Source organism: Pyxicephalus adspersus, chromosome 2 (genome assembly GCF_032062135.1).
Source record: "Pyxicephalus adspersus chromosome 2, UCB_Pads_2.0, whole genome shotgun sequence".
Taxonomy (NCBI): domain Eukaryota; kingdom Metazoa; phylum Chordata; class Amphibia; order Anura; family Pyxicephalidae; genus Pyxicephalus; species Pyxicephalus adspersus.
Genome location: NC_092859.1, coordinates 28,413,746 through 28,440,270, shown reverse-complemented (window position 1 = coordinate 28,440,270; position 26,525 = coordinate 28,413,746). Strand labels below are relative to the sequence as shown.

The window sequence follows — 26,525 nt, the reverse complement described above, 5'->3', positions numbered from 1 at the left end:
GAATTTATATTGCACCAAAAAAAATGTGCAGAGCTGTACATTAATAGAAAAAAAAAATAAATAAACAACCAAATTATTTTGTTATCAAAATGAATAGTTTCAGGGAAAATGTTCCAAGCAAATTACCAAGTTACCATATTAATCAAAGACATTTGTTGTTCTCCGTGTCACTGAAATAGTGGTGGAAATTGTGCTCCAGTATGGGAAGTATAAACATACCAGAGTCCTGAAGATTTGTTGTGCTGACTGGCTTCTTCAGCTCAAAACCCAGTAGATAGAGAGCCAAGTTTGGTGGTTTCATTTCTAAAGAGGTGATCAGAAGGTCCAAAATGTGAATTTTGGTTTTGTACTGGACGGAGGCCTGCTCACTTTCCTGTTCAGTTTCTGAAAGACAAAAATAATTTACATATGTAAATAATTTATTGTGCAAAACATTCAGTTTCTTGTAAACTCTTGAACACAACAACACACATGTAGGGTAATGTTCCGGTCTGCAGGACAGCGAAAAAATTAAGCCAGAGGAAGTCACGGGTCTTCTTCCTGGTTCCTTTACAATTTTACTTTTTGCTGGAACTCCAGATTCTGGGGTAGATTCTCTCATAATAGTCTTCCAGTGGGACCTTTTGGTTACGCATGTATGCCAAAATAGCAATGTGTACATAAATTTCAACACCATCATAAGGCAGTGATTAGCACCGTCATCTTATTACAGGCACAGCAGTGAGAAAGCTGAAACCCAAAAGGATAAGAGGGTATTCACTTTATATTACTTACTGCAAACCATTTTTTGGAATATATAGGAATATAAGCATACCATAAAAATGAAGGAAGCAGTAGCAAAATAATAGCAAAAATAAAAAGCAGCAACAACCTTGGTGAACTTACCTTCCATGGGATTAACAGCCTCCTCTATATCCTCATTGTCCAAACATTCCACAAAACCAGCCATTAGCTTCTGACTTACATTCTGCCACAAAGGAGAGAAAATCAAAAGTATTGATTTTACAAGGAGACAATAGCCATAAACTGTCAACTTCAAAATTGTCCAATAAATAACATATAAAATATAAAAAAAATCACACAAAACTATTGCTGCCAAAATGCATAACTACCTGATCCTGCGTAAAATCTCCTACAAGCTTGGCTTGGATGTTGATATTACAGGATATGCTATGCAGGATCTTGGAGCTTTCAAAGGCCAGCTCAGGGTTGCTGTTGCCATGATATAGATACCTAATAAATAAGCAAAGAAAATTCTCATTTATTTGTAGAACAAAAAGTTATATTTTGATATTTAAAGATTCCCAGCCTAATTTTTTTTACCTTCCCAGTTACTGTAAACTTCTGACTAGTAGAGTTGGGAGAAACATGCAAGTTGGTGTGCACCACAACAAAACTGCTACAAATTTCTAATCCTTAAAACCCAACTCGAGCAATATATAAAAGTAACAAATATTTGCAACTTTTTTTATCAAGTAGTGTAAATAAATGATATGACTTTGTATCTCTGTTGTGCAATCATTCTTTGGTATACAGTGCTGAAACCAGAATTTTTGTTAAGCTGGGTGGGAAGAAATTGTAGATGGGTGGTGGCCCCAGTATTGTGACCCAACTCATTAGTAAGCTCCCAAAAACAGGCGGGTGGTTGCTGAAAAGTGCAAGGAGGTGCTACCAGCTAAAAGGGGCTGGGGAGAACACTGGTACAGCAGAAAAAAATGCTGGGAGTTTTCACTGTCTAGACACAGGGTAGGGATCTAAAAGCGTTGAGCTTTAATGCAATGATTGCTGTTCATCTCAATAGCTAAACAATGACATGCTCATCCTTGGCATACCTTGCAATATTCACCACATGATCTGCCTTCTTGGATCGAAGGTTAATGCCCTGAAGAAGATGTTCCAATGGAGTGACAATAAGGGAGAGGTGGCTTTCCCGCAGAAGGTCCATGAAGAGGTTTTCCTTCTGCAGGGTTAGGTTCAGGAGCATAAAGCAGTACGCTACTGCTTTTTCCAGGTGATTCTTGCCTAAAAAAACATAGCAGTGGTGATTTTAAAACAAGCTCGAGCACAGAATATGCAGGAAAAGAGAAGTGTGTAAAACAAACTCTCTAGACAAAGGATACACTTAAAATGTAAATTTGAATTAATAATTTGAATATTCAAAACATTTACTTACATTTCTTGGAAATGAACAGGCCACTAATATATAGTAACATTTAGAGAAAGTCAAAAGAGGTGAATTCTGCTGATGGACTATTAGAAATTAAATGAATGGTGGGGCTCAAGGTGACGCAGAGCTAAAGCCATGTACACATTTCACTGCAAAAGGAGAATCTACCTTTACCAAATAGGGTTACTAAAAGATTTATTCAAGCCAGTGGGATCAGATTCTTTTTGTGGAAGATCAGATTCTTTGTACAAATCAAAGGTTTCAGCTCCACGGCCTATTTCATAGACGTCACAACAGCGAAGTCTTCATCTGGGCTTGTTGCTGGCAGGATGTGTGTTGGCAAGGTTTGTCAAATGTAAAAATTTTGATGTGCCTGGTGTGTAAAAATATCAACTTTTACTTTTCTAAGTTTGGGAGTAACAATGCTCTGGCAACTAAAAAACAAACCCAGTACCTACAGAGTAGCAACTGTATTCTGTTCTAAGTTAGCAGGAAGAGGTTCCCACTTATCAGTGAGAAGCAGGTTATCTTTATCAAGTTTCAAAAAGACTTCAAAAAGGCTTTTTTGGTGGCGACATGGCTGAAGCAGCAAATTTAAAAAAGGGTAAGTCTTTCAGGGGCCAGGAGCAATTTTAGTACAGGGAATAAAACAGAATCTCATGCAGGAAAAGCTAAGAGTGGAGCAATACCCAAGTTCTACCACATGAAAAGCTAGGCCAAGACCTCTCTTGTCCTTTCTCATTTTCAGTCTTTAGATAATTGAACAATGCAGTAGAAATTTCAGTGACGAGATCTGCAGGCACTAACCCATAGCAACTAGCTAGATTTTCATTTAAGTTTAATTTGGTTGCTGTGGGCTACTGCACATCATACAAATGTAACTTTACTGTGTTGATTTATTCAATCCATCTACTTAACCACATTACCTGGAAAAGGAGAGTAGGTGTCCAGCTGTGTGACACCCTCTTCCAGCAGACTAAGGCACAGTGCCAACATCTGAGAATCATTAAGAAAGTGATACATAAGGGTGAAACCAGGGGGCTTAAAAGCAGCTCTCTCCTCCCCTGAAAACAAATTGAAAAGCATATAAAATATACAGATGTAGGAAGAAAACAGTTTAATCTGAGGTCCAGTCCACACAGAACTTATGTTTCAAGTTTTGGCTTTTGTTTGTTACACATGTGTCACATGCTATAGTAAGGAGACCCTGCTGAAAAGGGCCTCTTCAATAAAATACAGTAGGCAGTACATCCACCATAGAATCTAAGTGAGATATGTAAAGTTGGTTGGTAATTCAACTTGCTAAAAGGAAAGTATATTAAATATTAGTTTGGAGTGCCCAGACAAGTTCATAGTTAAGCAAGAACTTTTACAAACCTTGGCAGAATCACAAATCAGCTTCCTATATTTTAGACTTCCTAGATCTTTATGTACATTTAAACACAAACACACAAATGTGAGTCCTGTGGCAGTTACATTAGTGACTCCTTTGATACCGTTGGTAATCCTGCACTGTATCTATGGAGAAAAACCCTGCAAAAGGAAATTTTGGGATTGTAGAATTAATTCCCCTCTTCTGTTCTGCCTAACATAGGGGAAGAATCCTGTTTTTAAAAGGGTTGTTAACATTTCTTGTTCACGTACCTTGCATCTCCACATATTGGTCTACAAAGTCTTCAGGCTGTGGTTCATAATCTCTGAGCAGCTTATAAAATACGTCAAGTACAGCCTCTGCCACTTCCCACTGCAAAGGTCAGAGAAAAAATTTAACACTACATAAGTAGAGAACAGAACATGCACCTACAGCACAGCCAATTATTTCAGAAAGTAAGGATTTTAATAATATGTCTCATCTCTGCAGCTTTCATCGTTCTCTTTGACAATGCAACACTCTCTGGTTCCATCCCCCATTCACAAAAGGACTTACAAGGCAGAGGTTGGAAAACACAACCTCTGTAATGGGAGAAACCATTTACTGATACAGCTGCAAGTGAGAAATGCTAAAGACATTGATGGAAGCTACAGTTCCAGCTAGAACGGATGGAAAAGTAGAAGACATTTATTTTTCCTTCAATGTTCCTGGTTCCTTTCTCCCCCACCCCATCAACACACTAATAAATATGAATTTCATGTAAAGCAATTATACACAAACATTGATTCAAGTAATCAATCTAGTAACACAGAAGACCGCCTACTAGGAATTGCAATTAAAGCTATTTTTGTATGTGCTGTACAAGTACCTTTTCTGCAGCTCTTCTGTAAGCTCTGGTGTTAAAGCGGAGGAACACGGAGTCTCTAAGAAAATCTAGGTATGGTTCAAATCCAGGAGGCCTTAATCCAGCTCCCAGGTTGGTTGGAAAAGAGCTCTCCACCAATGTGCCAATAAGGTGGCAAAAGGCTCGGGTAAGTGGGTACTCCTCAGCCCGAGACTCGATTTCATTCAGTTCCACCTTGCCAAAAAAAAAAAAAAAACCCAATATAAACTATGAAACTGCAACAATTTCACAATGAGACATCAAACAGTACTAATATATTGTATTGATAAAATACAGAATAGTCCATTTGCTCGGGGGCTGGTGGCCTGACAGTAACAAGTCTGGCCTGAAATATCCTTAAAAAAAAAAAAAGGTAACTACACTGGTTAAGTCAATGGTATTAATTTTTCTACTAACTTTTTAAAATGTTTAAAGTTGGCTTTATTAAACGTAAGTATACAACTTTTTTTACATATAAACATTTTTTAAATTTTGAAATACTGCAGATGTATATTTGTATAAAAGCCTTACTGAGCATTTAGCTTAAATCAAATAAATACATTAAAGCAGAATCAAAATGTGAAAAGACTAACCATAAGGGGGTAACCAGGTTGTATTTGTACACAGATAAATTGTCCAGCTTGCCTCATCTAGTCATTTCTAAAAGACGATTCTAAAAATGGAGAGAATCCTCCATATGATTTCCCTTAGAGAGCATATTTGAAACATATGCATATAAAATACTTTCATTTTAAAATAATTCACATACTAATTTATTAAAATAGAATATCATGTAAAAGAATACAACAATGGCTATTCAGACAAGCACCAAATACAATGACTGAGAGTAATCCATAAATTACCTCTATTCCGGATGCTTGCCTCTGTCCAGGAGTTCGGACGGTTTGCAAAATCTGCGCAAATTAGGAAAGACATTAATAAGCAAAAAAAATTATGTTAAAGTTGTTGTACCAAAATTAAAAAGACAAACCCTTTGGACATCACATCATCAACAAAGCATATGTCAACATTAACAAATGATGTTATATTTTGTATGAGAAGTCCTCTCTTGCCATGTTGCTTTAAGATCCATCTTATGTATGTGTGTTTGTGGAGAGTTGTTTTTTTTTTTTGTTTTTTTTTTTTTTTTTTTTTTTGCCTGAAAGTGTTATTTAATGTGAATTGTGAAAGCCTGACATTGAGAAGAAGCATTGTGGTGTTAGGGAGGCAACACAGCCAGGACTACAGAAATGGGAGGCTAGAATTTTGAGAAAGGGAAGGGGCATGCACCTCTGTACATGTAAAGGCAGAAAGACCAAATTCATACTTCTGGGCTACAGTGAGGGAAAGAAGTATTTGATCCCCTGCTGATTGTGTGCCCAGTGTGAAAGACAGAACAACAATAAAAGAACCCTCAAAAACACAGTGCTCAAAAGTCAGAGCTTGATGTGCATTGTAATGAGCGAAATAAGTATTTGATCACTTAGTAGATGACTTAGTACTTGGTGGCAAACCCCTTGTTGAGGTCAGACGTTTCTTGTAGTTGGCCACCAGGTTAGCACACATCTCAGGAGGGATTTTGTCCCACTCCTCTTTGCAGATCCTCTCCATGTCAGTAAGGTTTCCAGGCTGATGTTTGAAAATTCGAACCTTCAGCTCCCTCCACAAATTTTCTAGGGGATTAAGGTCCCGCGAATAGCTAGCTCCTGGCCACTCCAGGAGCTTATGTGCGTCTTCTTGAGGCACTCCTTTTTTTCCTTGGCTGTGTGTTTTGGGTCATTGTCATGCTGGAATACACATCCACGACTTATTTTCAATGCCCTGGCTGAGGGAAGGAGGTGCTCACCCAAGATTTGATGGTGGTGCGGTGAAAGTGTCCGGTCCTCTTAGCAGAAAATCACCCCCAAAGCATAATGTGTCCACCTCCATGTTTGACGGTGGAGATGGTGTTCTTGGGGTCATAGGCAGCGTTCCTCCTTCTCCAAACACGGCGAGAGTTGAGTTGATGCAAAAGAGCTCAATTTTGGTGTCATCTGACCACAACACTTTCACCCAGTATTCCTCTGGATCATTCAGATGTTCACTGGCAAACTGCATACGGGCCTGTACATCTGCAATCTTGAGCAGGGGGACCTTGCGGGCTCTGCAAGCTTTCAGGTCTTCACAGTGCAGTGTTACCAATTGTTTTCTTGGTGAGTATGGTCCCAGCTGCCCCAAGATCATTGACAATTTCCCCCCGTGTAGTTCTGGGTAGCTTCATCACCATTCTCCTGATTATTGCAACTCCACAAGGGGAGATCCTGGCATGGAGCACCAGACCGAGGGAGATTGACAGTTATTTTGTGTTTCTTCCATTTGCAAATTATTGAGCCAACTGTTGCCAAGCTGCTTGGCGATAGTCTTGTAGACCAGTCCAGCCTTGTGTAGGTCTACAATCTTGTTCCTGACATCCTTGGACAGCTTTTTGGTCTTGTCCATGGTGGCTAGTTTGGAATCTGATTGATGGATTGCTTCTGTGGACAGGTGTCTTTTATACAGGTATTGTAACAAGCTTGGATTAGGAGCACTCCCATACAGAGGGTGCTCCTAATCTCAGCTCGTTACCTGCATACAGAGAAGACACCAGGGAGCCTGAAATCTTGCTGGTTGATCGGGGATCAAAAACTTATTTCACTCATTGCAATGCACATCAAACTCTGACTTTTGAGAACTGGGTTTGGAGGGTTCTTTTGTTGTTATTCTGTCTCTCACAACTACAATAAACCTACCATTACAATTATAGACTGGTCATTTCTTTGTCAGAGGGCAAACATACAAAATCAGCAGGGGATCAAATACTTCTTTCCCTCATTGTTACTGCACTTGTTTACAAGTCATTCCCTGCTGCTTGAAAAATAATTTCAATAACATAACCTAAAACGATAAAGCAAGCAATTCATTGAGAATTTTAGAAGTCATACCTGAGTGTACTCCAGGGACTGCCAGAGGGGAGCGGCGATTTCTGGAGACTTCCCAAATGCAGCCAGTGTTTTCAGCAGCTCAGCTTTCAGAACAGGGGGGATACTGCACTGCAGCAATCCCAAAATCACGACTACCGGTGTCCACTGTGCATGCTCACAGAGAGCCAGACGAGCACTCTCACTCTGATAACAATTACAGCCAGTAAGTGTATGGCACAGATTAACATACATATCAATAAAGCCCAAAACAGCACTTTGCAAAAGGTACAAACAACAATGGCTAAAAAAAAAAGAAACACAAGACCTCTTCCCCATTAAAGCCGAGAAAGCATTTTACTCAGGTCTTGGATGATGACCCACAAATCACAATGAAAATGCAACAAAATGTGCTGACAAATTTTAATTTAAACATAGCACTTCATTTACCCATTCAATGACAGTGGTGGTGAGCTGCAGGCATGAAATAAGCCCATCCATTTCACGTTGGGTAATTCCTCTAAGCGGCGGGTGGCGAAGGTGAATACTGTCAGGACTGGGTAGGTCCCTCCGTAAGTGTTCATGGTACAGTCCAAGCGAATGGAAGAAGTGATCCCAAGATACAGGGCTGCCTCCTGCTGCCTGCAGGTTCTCCACTAAGACCAAATAAAAACCCTTGTAAAATGCAGTTAATTTATTTTGTAAAATAAATAAAATGAACAATAAGTGCAAATATGACATCTATTTTACAGAGTAAATGAAAATCTGGGACTGACCGCTCACTTTCTGTTACGGTCTAACTAAAAATACAGGTGGCTCATATGCACCGCCAGAAGGGATTTCTCTAATTTTGCCAAATGCCATTCTCAAAACATAGCTGAACTTTTTTTTATCAGCTGAAGATATTTCAGGTGTATTATAACAAAGTGTACCAAGTTTTAAAAGTTTGTTTCCCTGAGAAAATAGCCACAACCGACTTCTGAAATAGAAATTTTCGTTAATAGAAACACCGACCTCTGAAAAGAGACTACTGCATCAACACAGAGACCGAGAAACTTTGAACAGTAAAACATTGTACCTTTTTTGTTTTAATGCACCTTTATTGTATTTAGTTGATTCAAACTGAGTGTTCATTGGACCAAAAAAAAAAAAATTCACATACATTTTAATTATGTTTTTTGCTTTTGGTAACGAACAAGCTAACCATACTAAAGCCACACACTTTTTTAGGCCACCGCATTAAAATACACATGCAGACCAACCTGTGTAAGAACTCACCATGACTGCTGCCATTAGCTTTAAGGAAGCTGAAGCAGTAATGAGAAGAGCGAGGGCCACTGGCCAACCCCTGGAGCATCTTCAGGTATGGGATATACAAAGTGGGTGGTAACAAGTCACTCATCTGTCTCACAAATTTGGATAACAGCACCTGCATTGAAATTACCATTCAAATGTAAATGACATGTTGGACTCCTGACCAATATGTACTTATCTATCTCACAGATATTGTAAACTTGTCATGAAGGAAATATGGGAACTGCCATATTTTTCTTGCTGTTAAACTAACCCACTACATTTACTGGAACTTTTTATGAAACTTTACTTTAAATGAAAAAAGAACAAAATTTTCTCTCGCCTGAATTTGCAAAGTAGAAAGACTGAGGGTTGTGCATCAATTTGAAGAACACCTTAAGATGCTCAGTAATCACTCTCTTGCAAACCAATGAAATGCAATTTAACACTACCCTCCAACTAACCACATCTATTAGCCAAACTGAGAACAGAATTTAAAGATTATGTTGGATACATGTTAACCAAATAACACATAAAAGGCAATGTACCTGACGCTGAGGAGGCCTTTGGTGAGGAACCCCAAGATACGACCCCATCAAAGAGGTGCTTTGGAGCGGTTCGGCTGGACACCAATATTCTAGAGCCAGTTCAAGATGAAAGGGATCTTGCTTATAAAGCTCAGCAATCTGCAAGGGTTATTCATAAAATGTTATTGTGATTGTAAAAAAAATTACAACATTAAACTTTTTTTTAGAAAAACATGAAAATGTGGTAAATATTTTCTATCTAGTTTATCACTGGTCCTGAGAAACCTGTCAGTTTGTGTCCATCTTAGCACTTACTGTTATACCACAGAGAAAGAAGCAAATCCCTAGACTTGTCCAGGAGTTGTTTGTTGACACAGGACACATGCTAGCAGAATAGATATTAAAATCCAAAGTACAAACACTGGCATTGCTTTGTTCCACCAGCTTTTCAATTGGAATTCTAGATAAAAATTAAATTGAATCCAGTGTTAAGCTTTAAAAAAGGATCCTTTCAAGACTCTAAGGGGAAAAAAACAGTGCTCTGCGATAGAAAAAAATAGTTAACTCTTCAGCAGCCCTGTTCCTATCTCCCTTTCACTCCAGCATCTCTGTGATCTTCAACACCTCTGGAAGCGTTGGATGCATCCTCCAATACCTACATTGCTACAGCATACTGTGGTGACCTAGGAGGTCTGAAGAACCAGAGCAGATGGCATTCTGTAAGGTGTTGAATACCAAAGAAAATACCAGGAACTAATTTTCTTAGAGACATGGCAGGGTCTATTTAGGAAAGCCAAGCAGCTCTTCCAAGAAGAGTTATTCAATTTAATAAGCAATTTCAGTACAGCTGAGTCTGTACAACTGTGCAGAAGGCTGGGGTTCAGCTTTAGATGCTCCTAAAATTAAACAAACCATATCTGTAAAAGTCAAAATTAGAATTTTCAGTATTATGGTGGAAGCGGAACCACATGTTTATTTATTAAGATTCAGCTTACCAGTAACATAACATGTTCGAGATCTCGGCGTAAAGATGTGGGGGGCTCATTACCCATTTGTATGCTCATGTGAATTAGGCGAGCATCTTCCTCTGCCCGATTCCTCAGTTGTTTAACCTATATGACACAACAAAAGAGAAATCCTTTGTAATATATTCATAAATATGAAAAATATAAATCAAATGTAAAGGTTGCTAAGTCCTAATATAAAAGATTTAGGCCATTTTGTTTTTATTTGACACTACATGTTTTACACATGGTATGGTAAGAAGTGAAAGATGCAAATAAAAAAAAACAAACACACACCTTTAAGCACAAGTTGAGCACAATGCTGCTTTTTTTCTCCCCAACCAACATTACTCCTAAAATCCATCAGTAAGATACAATGCAGCCAGGTTCAGCAAGTCTTACACATTGATTATGAGTTCAATTGCTTGTCATGTGACAGTGTCATTCATTTTCTCTCTCTAAAAACTAAAAGCAATGTAGCAAGTGGAGACGTTGAGCTAGTAGCACCCTGCTGTGCCCCCTTTAATGGGAATGCATAACAGTCGTTCAAAAATCCACCAGGGCTGACTGATAAAACACTGGGGGACCACTGTATGTCAGATTTTCACAGTAGCACAACAGTTGATCCAGTCAACAATCATCTGACATGTGGATTCATAATAACAGTTAGTGTATTTGCAAAGTGTCACATGGCATCACTTCTGTTAGCCTTCAACACAAGCTGACAGGAGGCAATAAATTAAGGCAGAAGAAGTAAAAGTGTGAGACAGCACAGGCAAAGAGTACAAGGGGGTTATGATGGACAATATCACTTTGTCCTGCATAGATAGGTTGTATGATTTAATAAAAGGAGCCGAGAATCAATATCTTAATAGTATAAATATTCACTTAAATTATCAAATCACGTAACAAAACAAACTCATGTTTACTCACTTAATCTGTACAACTGGGTAATTAAAGTAAACAGTGCTTGCTTTTAACAAGATTGGAAAACTGTAGTGAAGGTTCAGTTTTGAAGCAAATATTATTTCTATAATAAGTTAGTGTCAGCTAATTTTTATTAGGATTGTGTGCATAGAGCATCCTTAGTTGTAGAACCTAGTTCCAGTTTCAATTGCTATTTGGGGGGTGGGTTGATTTTCTTGATTTCAGTACCAAACCTTGCCAAGCTGCATTCTCTCATGCAATGACAGCAGCATCTGCATTAACACCTAAATTGTGATAAAAAAAAAAATAGTGACCTACTTTCATAGGCATGCGCGTAAGAAAATCTGTGATCAGGTAATGAATCCTGCGGATAAAGAATTCCTCTTGAAAGAAGGATTCAGCACCCACTACAGCATCTGTCAGGAAAAGGAAAGCATTGCCCCCTATAGCCATCTCCGTTATTGCCTCATCGGCCTCTGTGAATTCTGCAAGAGCTGCAACACAAACAGAAACATATTAAAGCTGAACTCTACTAGGCAAATAAAAAACAACAAATTTGCCAAAGTATCCATTGATTAGTTTAATAAATGTTTTTTTTTTGTTTTTTTTTGTTTTTTTTAACAGGCAGGATAAATATCTAAATTTGACTTGGTATCACCTTCTTGCAATCCCTGTACTTTAGAGCCCAAACCAGGATAGGGAGAAGCAAAAGAAGTCAATCAGTTCATGGGCTGACAAAGAGCATGCTGATAGAAGGAGAAAAAGTGAAAGAGGGATCACTTCTAATACCCAACATTAAAAAAAAAAAAAAAAAATCAGGTCTCCTGCCCTGACAGACAGGGCTGAGTAAATCTTAGAACTTGATGGATACTTGCAATAAATTCTTTATAGGTGAAACAACTTTTATATATTTAGATGTTTGCCCGGACACATCACATGCTACATTTGTGTTTATGTATCATTCCATGGAACACCTGTGCTATGCAAGTTCATTTTGAGTTTCCTGACATGCACATTTTAATTCTATAGCCTGCAGACGATAAAAAACAGTCACAGTGCTTGGTACATACCTGTAGCTTCCCATAACTGAGATACACCTCGCAGTGTGAGGGCCCATGCCAGACGAACAGTAGCTTGTAGCCCAGCCGATTTCCATGGCTTGGGGTCTTGCAGACGATGATGAATGGCTGCGACATACTGTCTCTCGTTGAGAAGAGGGGATTGCTGAATTAGTTCTAAGAGAGTGAAGGACATACTAAGATCTCTATAACACAATAATAAAACAAAAATGAACACCGCTAACTATGAGTGGTCATACCATCCCGATCTTCCGTGCCATGCTCCAAAAAGCTTACATCCAAGCAGTACAGGAGGGCCATAAGGAGGTATAAATTAACACTGTCCAGGGTACCATCTGCTTCCAAAGTAACTTTTTCCAGGTATCCAATCAGAAGCAGTGTGTCATCTTTACGCAGTGGAGACTGGCAGGTCCAGCAGAAGAGGCTTTCTGCCAAAGACTCACGGCATTCCTTTATGAGGTCTGACACCTAAAAAACAGAAAAGCTACAATTAAGGTTTGGAGTATGGCTGTGCACTGCTAAGTAATCTGTTTTTTTTTGTAAAACACTGCTGAAATACTGTACGTTTGTGAACACTGAAGGACAAAAATATATTTTTCTAGCTTTAATTTAGCCTAACATTACAACAAAAAGATTTATGTGGTCTACTTATAAAGCAGACATTCACTAAAACATTACCTGGTGGAGAATTAAATACTGTTACTGAAACAAATGGGCCTGGAAGATTTTCCACCAAGGAATATTTCAGTAAATGTCAGATTCATTGCTTTATAAACTGATCTTTATTTGTTAAACAATATACACATAGAAGGTATTTCTCAAACAGCGTTAGTCTTGTTTAATCTCCCAGTTAACTTGCCTCCTTTCGATGCTTCTCATTGCCTAATCCTCGTTCTTTCTGAAGTTTATCAAATTCATTGTTCACATTGATCTGAGAAGCCAGGGTAAGAATCTTCTGAGTGAGCCCACTCTCCATGAGATCATCAGTGAAATGGGTTGTCATGGCCATAATCTCTGGACTGTAAAGAAGAAGAAACAATTGTAAACAGGGCCTTTTGTGAGAAACCATCACTTAGATCAGGGGTGCCCAACACGTTGATCGCGTTCAACTGGTTGATCGCAAAAGCAACGCGAGTCAATCATGGAGCCCTGCCTTACCCCTCCCTGCTGTTTACCAGCAGCCCTGTTGTATGTCTGTGGGGATGCTGGGGATGTCTTTCGTCAGACAACACTAGAAGGCCTGTGTAACAGTGGGGAGGGAGGCAGAGAGGGCACAAAGATACCTTTGTACAGATTAGCAGTTCTTTCTTGTGCAGCACGTTATTCTCCTATGACAGGTGAGCTGTAGCTTTCCTGTCCCTATAGTCTTGTAGTGCAATGTCTGTGCAATGTTCTGCTATTCAATGTCATTCAATATATATATATATAAAATATATGTATGGAAATTTTTTTGTTGGTAGGTCATTTTGACTTGGTCATTTTAAAAGTAGCTCGCAAGCCAAAAAACTGTGGGCACCCTTGACTTAGATCATCCATATATAAATAACCACATTCCTGTTATGTACACAAGAAACACACAAGTAGCTACTACAGTTTTCAACCCAAGCATTTTTTTAAGCCGGTTGGGAAGAAATTCTAGGTGGGTAGGAGCTTTGTATTGTGGCCCAATTGTTTAGCAACAACCCAAAATCAGTCAGGTGGTTACTAAAAAGTGCCGGGTGGTGCACCTGGCTAAAAGAGGCAGGGGAGATCACTGTACTATATAAACAATAAAAACTATTATGAAAAGGTTTATTAACAAAATGAGTTCTTTAAAATACAAGTAAAAGTACCTGAGATCCAGTGTAAATGTTCTTCCTTTCCGGGACTGGATTAGCGTTCTTAAAGAATTGGCGATACATCTCTTCCCATCCCAGTATAAAAGAACAGCGACCAGTCCACGGGTCAGACCAGGAAAGTGAGGCTGTTGGTGTTCTCCTAAACACATGTAAGTTTTTATTAGCTTCGTATAAGCAACTGTCTATGAAAACCATAATGCGTTTGCAGAATAAATGTGGTCAATCTGCCTTGGTACATTTGCCCCTTTATAAAACAGGAGCGAAGAGTGAATAAAGTGAACAGTGAGGGGTTGGTAGTACTTATGTAGATTAAGGCACAAAACAAGTAGCATGAACAGAAGATAGGAGTTCAGATAAACAATTTTAGATTTAAAAAAATAAGAAAAATCACAAGGTTCACAAAGATATGTGTATTAGTTCTGCATGCATTGATTCAAATAGTAGTCTGATTATATGTGAACAGCCTATCATCTACTTTCACAACCACTGGCTAAAAGACAAACTCTATAATGTAAATAAAAAATGATGGAACTTCATCTTAAATATATGAATTTGGTACTTTGTCCACTGCATTAGCAAGGTCTGCAGCAAGAAAATGAAGTCTGTGGGTGAAATGCTGTACAACTTTGTGTGTATGTGATCACCCCACCATCTTTGGAGGGGCTCCAAAAATATATATTGGGAATAGGACTGTGCACCAGCATCATATAATCATCTTGGAGTTTTTAACAGCTCCAATATGTGTAAATTGCATAATGTGTCCATATTGTATAAATGATGGTATGACACATTTGGCTTGTTTGTATTGTTCATGAAATTCCCATATAACATATAAGAAATTAAAGAGATCACACACCAGCAAGAAGAAGCTCCACGGCTGCGACTTCGCCGATATTGAACAAGTCGCTAAGGATGAAGGCCTCCTTGATGAGTGACTCTGGGAGGAGCTGAGTGCCCTGACGGCCTTTAATGGCCACCCCCTCTGTGCTGGCTTTTTGTATTTTTTCATGCTGTTGGGGGCTCTTTGGCTGGCGGAAAAAAAACAAAAAAATGAAAATCAGAATTCTGAACTAAACAGGTACATATTATTATTATTATACAGGATTTATATAGCGCCAACATATTATGCAGCGCTGTACCATTTACATATACAATTAAAGTTTTAGCTCATTCACAATGCACAGCCAGGCAGTGGATTAATATAATTAATATTTCAACAAGGTTTTAGCTTGCAGTGTCACTCTGTACAGCTTGGAAGCCAAAGAATAAAGCATCCTAACTTCTGTCCAAGGACCAAGCAAGTGACAAAGGAAGCTGCAACCTCTGAACCGGAAATATGTGGAGCCACCTGCCTGGTTTTGCAATGTGGCAGAAGTCTGGGAGGAACGAAACAGAATAAACAAAAATTTTGATCCTTTACAAGGTTTAAAACTAAAATGTATTTAATTAGGCAGACATGCAATATTGCACACGAATACTTCATGTGTATGTGCCAACTGCCAGTTTTCAGTATGTTTACTTCCAGGATCCATTCAGACCTAATACTCTCGGACATTGCTCACTTTACTGCAACACAATGGGGCAGATTTATTAAAGCTCTCTAAGGCTACTTACACATGTGCAAAATTTGTCGTTGGAAAGGATTTTTAACAATCCTTTCCAAAGACAAACAACTGCATGATGCACGAACAAGCACTGTACATACAGCACCGTACTGCTCTATGGACAGGGGAGGGGGAGAACGACGAAGCAGCACCCCGCTGCGCATGCTCCCCTTCCATTGCATTACGATCTTTCGTCGTCCATGGATCTGCGGAAATGGTTGTTCAGGGAATTGACAAATTGCACTGTAGACACGCAAGATTCTCGTCCGATATCTGCCCTGAGCCAATTATCGGACAAGAACCAATAAACATGTACGTAGCCTAAGACTGGAGAAAATAGACTAATATGGGAGAACCTTGCTGATCAAGGAAACAAACCTGGAATGGATCTGGTCCAGGTTTGAAAATTTTTGCCAACTAATCCTTTGCGGGTTTGCTGAATCACCCAGGTTCTCTCCTAATAATCTATCTGATATAATAGGCATCCCTTGCCTAGAGCTTCTAGTGTATATTAAATATTTTAAAAGAGACTTGTAAGTCTAAAAGTGATGGTGAGAGTTAAATTTCTTTGGGACTAATCCTCTCACTATAGAAAAGTGAAACCTTCCCATTTTGCACGCACTTAAATAGTTCTGCTCTAATTGCCTATTTTAAAGCTTACACAACAGAAGAAAGGAATGTTTTATGGTAAAGCTAAATTTATTATCTTATGGGTTAATGTTGTCAACAACAAATTTTAATTACTAAAAAAATAAATTAAGAAAAAAAAAAACAAACCGGGTTTTTAAACAAGGAGATGAAATCAAGTTTGTACTTCTTCAACAAGATATCCAGGACATGAATGGCTTCCGGCTGCCTCCTCAGCAAGGCACTATCCACTGTTTGCCAGATGTCTTTGTATGGACCCCATAAACTGGCCACTGCAAGAAGGAAGATTAACAGGTCACCAAGTTACTACAGACCGTATTTATCAAACTGATTCAGTAAGAGTACAGGAAATGTAAAGAGTTAGCTGCAACAAACAGTAATTGCTTTCACTTTTCACCTGGCTTTAACAGCCCCCCCCACACACACACACACACACACTTTAAAGTGTAATACCGGTATATTGTAGCTTAGCAGTCATTAGATGTAGAAGCTGCATTTTTTTTTCACCTAATTAAACAGAACTCACTTGTCAAGACAACAGAAATAGGATAGACTCGCCGATCCCCTCTCCTATCGTCCATAAGGTTCAACCAACCCATTACATAACTATTCGGAATGAACACCAGGCAAACAATTCAATGTGTTTTAATCAGGTAGGCCAATGCACAATGTACTTGTTGGTACAGATAGAAGACCTTGTACATATAAAACAGAAAATGCACGTCATCCTGGCCCAGCCAATCAAGATGAGACGTGAAAGAAGAAGGTAGAAAAAGGGGGTACCTGCGATAGAATGGGGGCAGATGAGTATCCCCTGGGTTTAGTTCTGCAATTTCCTACATTGCAGAAGGGAGGAGGGGCCGCATTCTATGTCTGGGATGTTGGAAGACTTCTTGCCCAGGAATATCCCCCCCCCCCCTCCTATCTATTATCAATCTTCAGATACAGAGGACATGACATCACAATGCTTTTCAACTGTCACTGTGACATCATAAGGCTGACGTGAAGGAAAAACAGCCAACTGTACTTTGTGCACAAATATCATGAACTGTTAAAGCCCAAATGAAGTTTCAGTTAAATTAAACTAAACAGATTTCAGGTACAAACATGTATCGGGTATAAAGTGTGCAAAATCTTACTCGTAATCTTTTTATTTCAGAAACCATTTACAGCTTTATTAGAAAATTCTGCCCCTCCTCAGCTGTGACTTGAAAGGCAATATCAGAGCTCTACGGGGAGGCCACTGCTTCCACACAGAGAGCTATGATCCCCCTCTGACATGGCTCAGGCTTTTGTTTTGATTTTTCTACAATGCATTCAGCTTATTTAAAGTGAAATGTCAGTTGATCTGCTAAAAACTTTTCTTTCAATTAGTGAAAATGCCCTTCCTGCTGTCATTGCGCAGTGTTCTGGTCTGGAATGGAACAGTATTGGCCATGTCCCTCATCGTAATACACAGAGAGGAGGTTTTCCTGTACCTTACAGCACATTTACACTACTGCATTGTGGTAATGTTTCTATTATTAAAAAACAGTATTTATATAGTGCAGTGTTCTCGCAGCCCACCCGGCTGTTTTTGGCTGGTTACTAAAGAGTTGGATTACAATACAGGGGCTGCCAACCACCTACAATTTCTTCCCACCCAGCTTAAAAAAAATTCTGTAGCGCCAACATATTACACAGTGCTGTTCATTAAATAGGGGTTGCAAATGACAGACAGATATAGTGACACACTGGAGGAGGAGAGGACCCTGCCCCAAAAAGCTAACAATCGAATAAATGGGGGAAGCGTTACATGCAATATAGTGACCATTCATTTTCAGCAGCATTCCTAGGGGAACATTTATGTACCATTCTGGGTGTTTTAGATGCCAAGGCAGGATCAGCCCCTAAAAATAAATGGGACGGTTGGTCAGAGGTTAGCAGTCTGGCCTTTGCAGAGCTGTGTTCCAGGTTTGAATCTCGGCCAAGACACTATCTACATAGAGTTTGCAGGTTGTCTCCGTGTTTGTGTGGGTTTCCCCCTGGTACTCCAGTTTCCTCCCACATTCCAAGAACATGCAGTTATGTTAATTGGTTCCCCCAAATTGACTTTAGAGCGTATTCTTGACATATGACTATGGTAGGGACATTAGATTGTAAGCTCCTTTAAGGGCCAGCTAGTGACAGGACTATGGACTTTGTAGAGTGCTGCATAATATGTCGGCGCTATATTAATACGGTTTATTATTATTAATAATATTACAAAATTCTGAATGCCAACTAATATTATTCAAAATACAGAAGAAGACAGGTAAGCAAGTTCGAAAAAAATGGGCTTTGGGTGCTCTTTTAAATGAACAGAAAGTTAGAGCAAGCCGAATAGTACAAGGAAGACCATTCCAGAGAGTCGGGGCAAATCTAGATAAGTCTATAATAAAACTATAATGCTGATTTACATGATTTCACAGCGACCCTTCCTGCCAAATGTGTGGATGGTATTATATTACCCTTGTTGGGTCTAGTATTATATGAAACACAAGAAATGAGACTTCAGAGGTTGCTACGAACATCCTAAAGCTAGATCCTTTCCAACGACTATTATTGCATGTGTGTATGCGGCTAAAGCAAAGAGAGCCCATGTCTATGTCTGCCCATGTCTCTCTTTGTCTGACCATGTGACCCCTACAAAAATGTAATAAAACCAATTTTCAATGCACCAGTCCTTTAATATGCACTTTTTATATTGTGACTGCTGGGAAAAAAAATCAAAATAAAAAAACTTTACATGCAGCAGGTCCCTGGCAGTCATGGCCACTCTGCAGCACAAGCATGGACTCTCATGTTACTCTATGAAGAGGGGTGTGACACCAGCACAGGAGTCACTCGAATCGTTTTATATTCCCCATTCCTATACCACTTAGCCCCCGGTAACAGCTCTCCTTCACTTCCAATCACCCACAATAACAACTTTCATTTTTACCTGAATTTACCGCCAACAGCGACTCCATCTTAGTGCCAAACCTCCCAACCGGAACCCGCCGGCTTGAATGGGGCTGTCCTTGCAGATGCCTGAAAAAATCTTTGCTGATAAACAATTCCTAAAATAAAATGAAATGCGTTTTGTTCGTCTATTTTTACAGCTAAGATATCAAGGCCAAAGCGAAAACTAAACTATTTATCAGCGCTAAATAGTTCAGCTATCTAAAACTGAACGTCAAGGTAACAGGACCTCGCGGCTGATCTCGCAATTGCCTGACAAGACCTCTGTTATATCGTATTACCAAAACTCTGTTCTGCGTTTAGTATTGCATTTCATTTATTATAAAAATGTAAAGTCCAAAAATAAATCTGATTTTTTGTTGATTTTAAATATTTATTTGGCAAAGTGGCGAGGGCTGATGGGAAATGTAGTGCCATCTGCACTTAATCCTATATTATCGAGCACTCTGTGCACCATGTTTCCCATCAGCCACTTCGGGAGCACCCTTGCTTCCTTATTTAGAACTGACGAGGGTTTGATAATATTACAATTGTTCGTTAAATAGAACGTTTGAATAATTAGAATAATAACTGACCGTTTATAATAAGGTTCGCTAAAAAAAAAAAAAAAAAACTGTCAAAGATGTTTGGAATGCCCCGCGCAAGGCATTCCGGGATAATAGTCTGATATGCGTAGATTAGTGTTTAGTAACGCATTAAGTTGGACTACATTTCCCGTCATGCCCCGACAGCCATGCTGCAGCCTCGTTCTTCCTCCCGGTCGTCTCCCGCCTGCGCAATGCTCGCCCCCTCCCCTCAGCTGCCAGAACAGAGTATCTCACCCCCCCTCCTCCAATGTAAGATGGTTGTGGCCGTCTGGTGGTGAAGAATCCCCCAGCACAAGAACAGACGAGCCCCGCAGACCTCTGAGTGTCATAACGTGCCCTAGCCGGTTTAAAAGGGAGAATTATCTGACCCCCCAATACACAGTGCCAGAAAGGAGGAGGAGCCGCCGGTCCGCCCCCTGCCGCGCGCCATTACCAGCCCAACACTGGAGAGAGAGCGGCGCGAGGGTAAGAGCAGAGGAGGGGGGCGGCTGTCACTGGGCCCGGACAGGCCGGAGGGGTCTGCACAGATCACATGCGACCTCCCGGGCCTCACCCATCCCATACACGGCCTCCAAGCCTTCACACAGGGCCTCACCCACCTCAAACACATTCACTCTAATAGGGAGCCCTGCAGGCCTCACCCTGATGTTGTATAGCCTCCGGTGTACACACTCACCTCTCCTATTTCAAATAAATCTTATCTCAGCCTCGGGTCTCCCTGCTGGCCTCGCCTATCTCATACCCAACCCACCGCTCTCTGTCACTTCTGACATGTGCAGTCCTTCATCCCTGAGCATGGGCAGCCCCAGTCTGTGCACAGGTCTTACCTGCAATATGGGCAGCTTGGAGTGTCCCTGCAGAACCTATCATGGGCAGCCTCCCTGTCTGTCCTCAGGTCCCACACATTGACTATGGGCAGCCTCTAATGTTTCCAGGGGGCTCTGCTGATCATGGACAGTCTCCCAGCCGGCCTCACCCTGATCATAGACATATTCCAATTATTCCCCCAGTCCAACACACTGGGGGGAGCCTATACCCTGTCTGGGGGGAGCCTGTACCATATCCAGAAGTCTCTGCTGATCATGGGCAGCCTCCAATCAGTCCACAGGCCATACCTGTGATTTGGACGGTTTGTAGTGTCCATGCAGACTCTATCATGGTCATGGGAATCTCCCAATCTGTCCACAGGTCTCACAAACTGATTTGGGGGTCTCTGCTAGTTATAATCAGCTCCAGTCTCCCAGCCAGCCTTGAGTCTTGATCAGAGACATCTCCCAATTATTCCACAACCCCAACACACTGATTAGGGGGAGCCTATACCCTATCCAGGGACTCTGCTAATCATGGGCAGCCTCCAGTCTCCCATCTGGGCCTCTCCATGATCATTGGCAGCTCCTAATTATTTCACAAGTCCAACACACTGAATAGGGGAGCCTAAAATCTATCCAGGGGTCTCTGCTGAATATAAACAGTCTCCCTGATAATGGACATCCCCCAGTCTCTGTGCTGGCCTTGTGTAATCATAGGTAGCCTCTGGAGTCCTTAGACCTCCCCTCCCTGATCATTCCATTTTCCTCCATGCTTCATCCTGGTCATAAGCATCTTCAGTCTCTTCCTTGATCTTTCCCAAAGACTTTCCACCCCTCTTACAGTTCTGTGTTACCCCTGGGTACAAGCCCCTCTCATATTACTTGTGTATGTTGAGGTCCTTTCCATATGCTGCCCCCAGTCCTTAACCTCATCTTTCCATATACATTATCCTAATGGGGAAATTCAATCCATAAACATAAAGTAACATTTGATAAAGCTCTATCCATAGCAACTGAAGGTCCTGTAAATGTCTTTCTGAACGTTGGTTCTGCCTTGGTATACTTTACATTCGCTTCCTTCCTACAGCTCACAAATATTTTACAATAATCCTTCTCAAATGTTCACCAAAACTAGAACACAAAGATCTACCTAAACCAATCAATCATTTCTAATAGAGTAAGGACCTAAAAGGCTTTATTAAACAGCAAATCTATCATCAACTACTGCCCTCTAAACACATGGACCTGGAAGATTCCCACAAGGAGATGTCTAATTCTCTGTTTTATAAATAGAGCCTATTGATTGCATGGGTCTTAGTTCCTTACAATCCCTTAGCTTGGCGTTATCCTGAGCAGAAGCAATGGGGTCCTTATATATTCTTGCATTTGTATAGATTTCGCTGAGGCCCCAGATTTACTGATCAGTTTGCGCATCTCTAATCATTATGCTTTTTTTGCAGCCCCCTGTCCTCAGTTTGATTGTCGTTCAGACTTCTATAACCCACACAATTCATCCTGTTTGTGGCTTCAACCTGTGTTACAAAAATTAGGCTTATCATACAATTCCACAAGTAATAAGTTTACCAGCTGTTACCCCCGCAGCACGAAAAGAATTGGAAACCTTTGTTGTCAATATCAACAAATTAATTTTTTTTATTAGCCTACATTGACAAAACCTTAACTAGAATCTAAATGCTATTGATAACCTGCTTCTTGTGATTTCATGTTTTTTATATTATAAATATTTCTCATGATTTGTTAAACCTTTGTTCCCTTCAGTAACTCCCAAAATTCCGCCGGCTTCTCACCGCTTACAGTAATTACAAATAGTCCCGAACCCTGGCCTGTATGAATGAGAATGCAATCAGCTCCTGAGTTTGGGAGGGGGACACATGTACAAGGCTGTCCCAAAATGGCAAAGAGGGGTCTGTGGGATGACTTTTTAACACTCGCCAGTGACAGGGAGCACCGGCATGGACTGTGACACTGGCTGACCGCTTTATATTTAATATGTGTTTGTATACAGATTACAAGGGTCTGCTTTCCATTCAGATACCGTGTATGTGCTTTGTTTATCTCATACAGTTTGTGCATCAAAATCTTGGCTTTTAATTATTGTTTTTGTGACTTTATTTATTTTGTGTTTTCTTTGATGAAAGCCTTTCTTGTTTTATTCAACTTTTATTCTCTTCCCTGTTTCCACATCAAAGTGTGTTTATATTCTTGTGCACCATCTGTATAAATGATAGTAGAAAATACAGTCTATTGTATTTGTGTTTATGTTGGCTTTTAGGTATATTTTGTAAATGGGAAATAGAGTAATTGTCAGCTGTTTGATTTGGGCTTTTAGTTTCAGAGATTGTTTTACCAATAATGACCAACAAAGTCACTTGGAAATACAAATCTTATCGTTGTAATACCAGATGGTAGATTTGTTTCTATTGGTACGATTGTACAGTTCCGCTTTGTAAGTTACTATGGCATTATTAGTTTTATTTCTAAAAAAAATAAAAAAGGTTGTTGTTTGTGGGGAACGTGCTATTACTGCACTGGAAATGATGTATGCTTTTGGCATTTGGTTATGCTATTGCTCTGTACATATCCATTGACATCTGAATCTTACTGTTGGCCGCAATGGTACGGAACGGCCATCCTAGCATATATGCAGGGTACAGGTGTTAAATAAAACACACACAGATGTTGACTTAAAAAAGCCAAAAAATAGGATTGCACATGTGCCAAGTCAGGACTGAAAAATATCAGAATGCCCAAAAAAAATTCTTGTAATAGTGTGCCACCTGACAATTCACATATTCCAAGGTCTGGGGAAGTCTGGTGACATTGCATGTTTTTTGGGATGGGAGGCTACCGGAGTGTGCAGAGGAAACCCACACAATAATGGGGAGAATGTGCACTCTTCTTGCACAGAGTGTCCCTGTGGGGATTCAAACCTAGGACCCAGCACTGTAAAAAAAAAAAAAAATGTCCAAGTTATTTCTACTGAGCATGGACTGAAATGTTTCAAATGATTTTAATTTAAAGATTTAAGCTTTTCAAATTTCTATGACTTATTTCTAAACTGAATCCAATAAAAATACTGTAAACAGATTTCTAGGCAAAAAATAAGATAACATTGTATAGGACATGAAAGATAAAATAAGAAAACCAGCTTTTTCTTCAGTATTTAGCTTCAATCTAGAGATTCACCTAACAGGATTGTTTCACTTGAAGCACCCAGTCTTATAGGCAGCTCAATTCATCCCACTTCCTGTGATTCAGATCATCTTGACATTCCCTGGCCTGTGACTGAACAGTAAACGTAGAGTCAGATCAGTGAGCTTCTCTTTCAACTATTTCTTCTTTAGTCAATACATAAGCCAGTTGGTTCTTTTGTACTGCTTCTTCCTCTCACCCTCCAGCTCTGTTCTACAGGGATTGCTGGAGACTGATACAAGGTCAGATTCTGGTATGCACAAATTGCTCGCATTCAGTTGTCTTTTATATCTTACTCCCTAGCAAACGTTTACCTTTGCCATCTTGGGAGTGATCTGCCGTCTCCATAGGACAAATATATATTCTATATATGTATGTGTGTATTACTTTGGCTGTTACTATACATGTTGTTGGAGTGTTAATGGAGTTATCAGCTGTGGGAAATATGGCAAAGGAATCTCAGCTTTTCCCGTTCTAGCAATGAGTAGACATAAGTTGCTGTTACTAACCCTCAGCCTATTACCTCAGGGTTGTACAACTTACTGCTGCCGGTGAATGTTTCTTTGAGGGTAATACCAGGGCCAAGGAAAACTTTAATAATTTTGTTTTACTATCACCTTGAGTAGGAATTTTGGGACTTCTTCTAGTGAATTTGGGTGACAGTAATAGAAGGGAAGGTCAATGTATGGTCTCTGCTTTGCTATAATAATTGTTTTATTTGCTTTTGTTTGGTGGTATCTGAAAAGGGCCAGCAGAGGCAAAGGAGTGATATTGCCTGTAGGCTCCCTCCAGCTGATCTATTCCCAATCGTCTTCTTGACTCTGAGAAGATGGTCATTTGTTAAAGAAGTTGGGCTTATCTGCCTTGTTTTGAAGCTTCCCTCTTTATAGCCCATAATCTGGAAATTGTTGGGATAATGAAGCAGCAGAGGTGGAGAAAGTACGGATCTCTTTAATGAGGAATGGATCTTCTTGCACAGTAGGTCCTGATAAACAGATTCCAATCCAGCAAGTACGAGCAGTGATCTCTCCAAATCTCATCATACTTACACTACAGATATACAGTTTTTTAATCTTTTTATTGAAAAAAGTTTAAATATAAACCTAAAAAAACATAAATAAGTGCAATACAAAAGAAAAAAAAAGACAAAAAGGTGGAGCACATAACATTCCAGATATACCGTTTTAAAGCTTATGGCACAAGTGCCTCAGCACTGAATGTGCACTATGCGTCCACTATGTTAATGGGAGCCCTGGCTGTTGCTTTACAAAAGCTGTTAGCTGGCTAAACTTTAAACGCTTGCTCAAAACATGCTTAAAGCTACAGCAAGCGATTAATATTTCTGTCCATTAGTCTTAAATTGTGACTAAGGAATGCATTAGGTGTTTTAAGACTTCTGTTAGAAGCTGTCTGAAAGGTTACTGCACACAAAACACTAGTCTGTATTTGTTCTATGAAAAGCTATGAACAAAACTGAGCCCTCTGTGTTTGATGCTGGGCAGTCATTGTAGTTATTATTCAGGTTAGTATGCTGCTTTTGAGTCAATCAACTCATTACATATTATTTATTTTATTTTTTTTGTACGCCTGAGATCAGAGGGTTACTTGGGGTCAATAGGAAACTGAGCTTCCCTTACGGACTGGTTTTGAAAAACAGGCTTATTTAAAAAATAAGAAAAAAATAACTATACCTAGAAACCATTGACCCCCAGGGACCTCAGAACCCTTTTCAAAAAGTGTCAGGGAGAACGTTCCACTGGCTTAAAGTATACCAGTCCTAAAAGGAAATATATAAGCTGCCATTTGTCTGAAACTCCTTGGTGTCAGGCCAACCTTCCTTCACCCCTTTATGTCGGTATAAATAAAGTAATAAGAGAATTTCAAAGCAAAACAAAATTATCTTTCTCTGGATATGAGTCTACATGGGCAGAATTTTCAAACAAAGCCTTGTCAGTATATTAGGATACTTCTTGCCTCATGGTGTCCACCAATGCTGGTGTCTTTTTATTGGAGTGTGATTGTACATTTTTATGCCAGGTGTAGTCATCAATAGGCAGAAAATGATAAAAATGTTTCAAAATGAAGTCTATAATGATATATCTGTATTGTTGTATTTCCTAACAATTCTACAAAATGTATATCAAGTGTTATGGTGATTTTGACCAAAGATAATTTTGTTTGATTTGTTTATTACCTGAATATGTTCATTGTTTGAAACTCATTTATGTGATGACCATGCACTTTTTGGTATGGGAACCATGTGCCTGTTCTTAGAATGTCCCAAGTATGTTAGGGTCTAGATAGATGTGGCAGGGCAGACACAATCATAACTTTCCCATCTGTCAAATGTTACAAGAGGACAGGAATGTTACTTTTATTGGTAGCGTTGGGTAGAAAGGTCAGAGCTGGCAGAAATGTTCTCCGAAGGAACAAACGAGAGCTGCCTAGGCATGAGATGATCTCTTGGCGCAAACCAATCACGTGTGTTCTACCTGGTTTCTTTTCTCCGTCTTTGTAATTCTCTTATGATTCCCGCAGTGTAATAACGAAAGGAAAAGTTTGGTCCCTATAATTCTTCTCCAGATCATTACCTTGATGTATGCTGATTACTCCTAGGTGTATCTAAAGAGCTAACGCTGCCTTACGTATACACTGC

The 26,525-nt window shown here is 39.7% G+C and overlaps 2 protein-coding genes across 2 annotated transcripts in view; one reads left to right on the top strand and one right to left on the bottom strand.

The window, feature by feature from the left end:
* NUP205 (nucleoporin 205) overlaps nt 1-19,373 on the bottom strand; it is a gene marked incomplete at its 3' end in the record, with an annotated part of 35,342 nt that extends 15,969 nt beyond the window's left edge. Inside the window, 21 exon segments of the mRNA XM_072400178.1 lie at nt 220-384; nt 886-967; nt 1,113-1,233; nt 1,833-2,022; nt 3,094-3,231; nt 3,812-3,911; nt 4,408-4,617; nt 5,286-5,336; nt 7,383-7,565; nt 7,809-8,014; nt 8,637-8,787; nt 9,200-9,337; nt 10,174-10,290; nt 11,428-11,603; nt 12,180-12,344; nt 12,428-12,656; nt 13,048-13,207; nt 14,021-14,165; nt 14,883-15,054; nt 16,408-16,550; nt 19,241-19,373. Of these exon segments, the coding sequence (XP_072256279.1) occupies nt 220-384; nt 886-967; nt 1,113-1,233; nt 1,833-2,022; nt 3,094-3,231; nt 3,812-3,911; nt 4,408-4,617; nt 5,286-5,336; nt 7,383-7,565; nt 7,809-8,014; nt 8,637-8,787; nt 9,200-9,337; nt 10,174-10,290; nt 11,428-11,603; nt 12,180-12,344; nt 12,428-12,656; nt 13,048-13,207; nt 14,021-14,165; nt 14,883-15,054; nt 16,408-16,550; nt 19,241-19,268 (3,070 nt within the window).
* A 674-nt stretch (nt 19,374-20,047) lies between these two features.
* Nucleotides 20,048-26,525, top strand: part of CNOT4 (CCR4-NOT transcription complex subunit 4) — a 44,496-nt gene continuing 38,018 nt past the window's right edge. The window contains exon 1 of the mRNA XM_072398960.1: nt 20,048-20,312. The gene's annotated coding sequence lies outside the window, so the exon portion shown is untranslated. The remainder of the gene's footprint in view (nt 20,313-26,525) is intronic.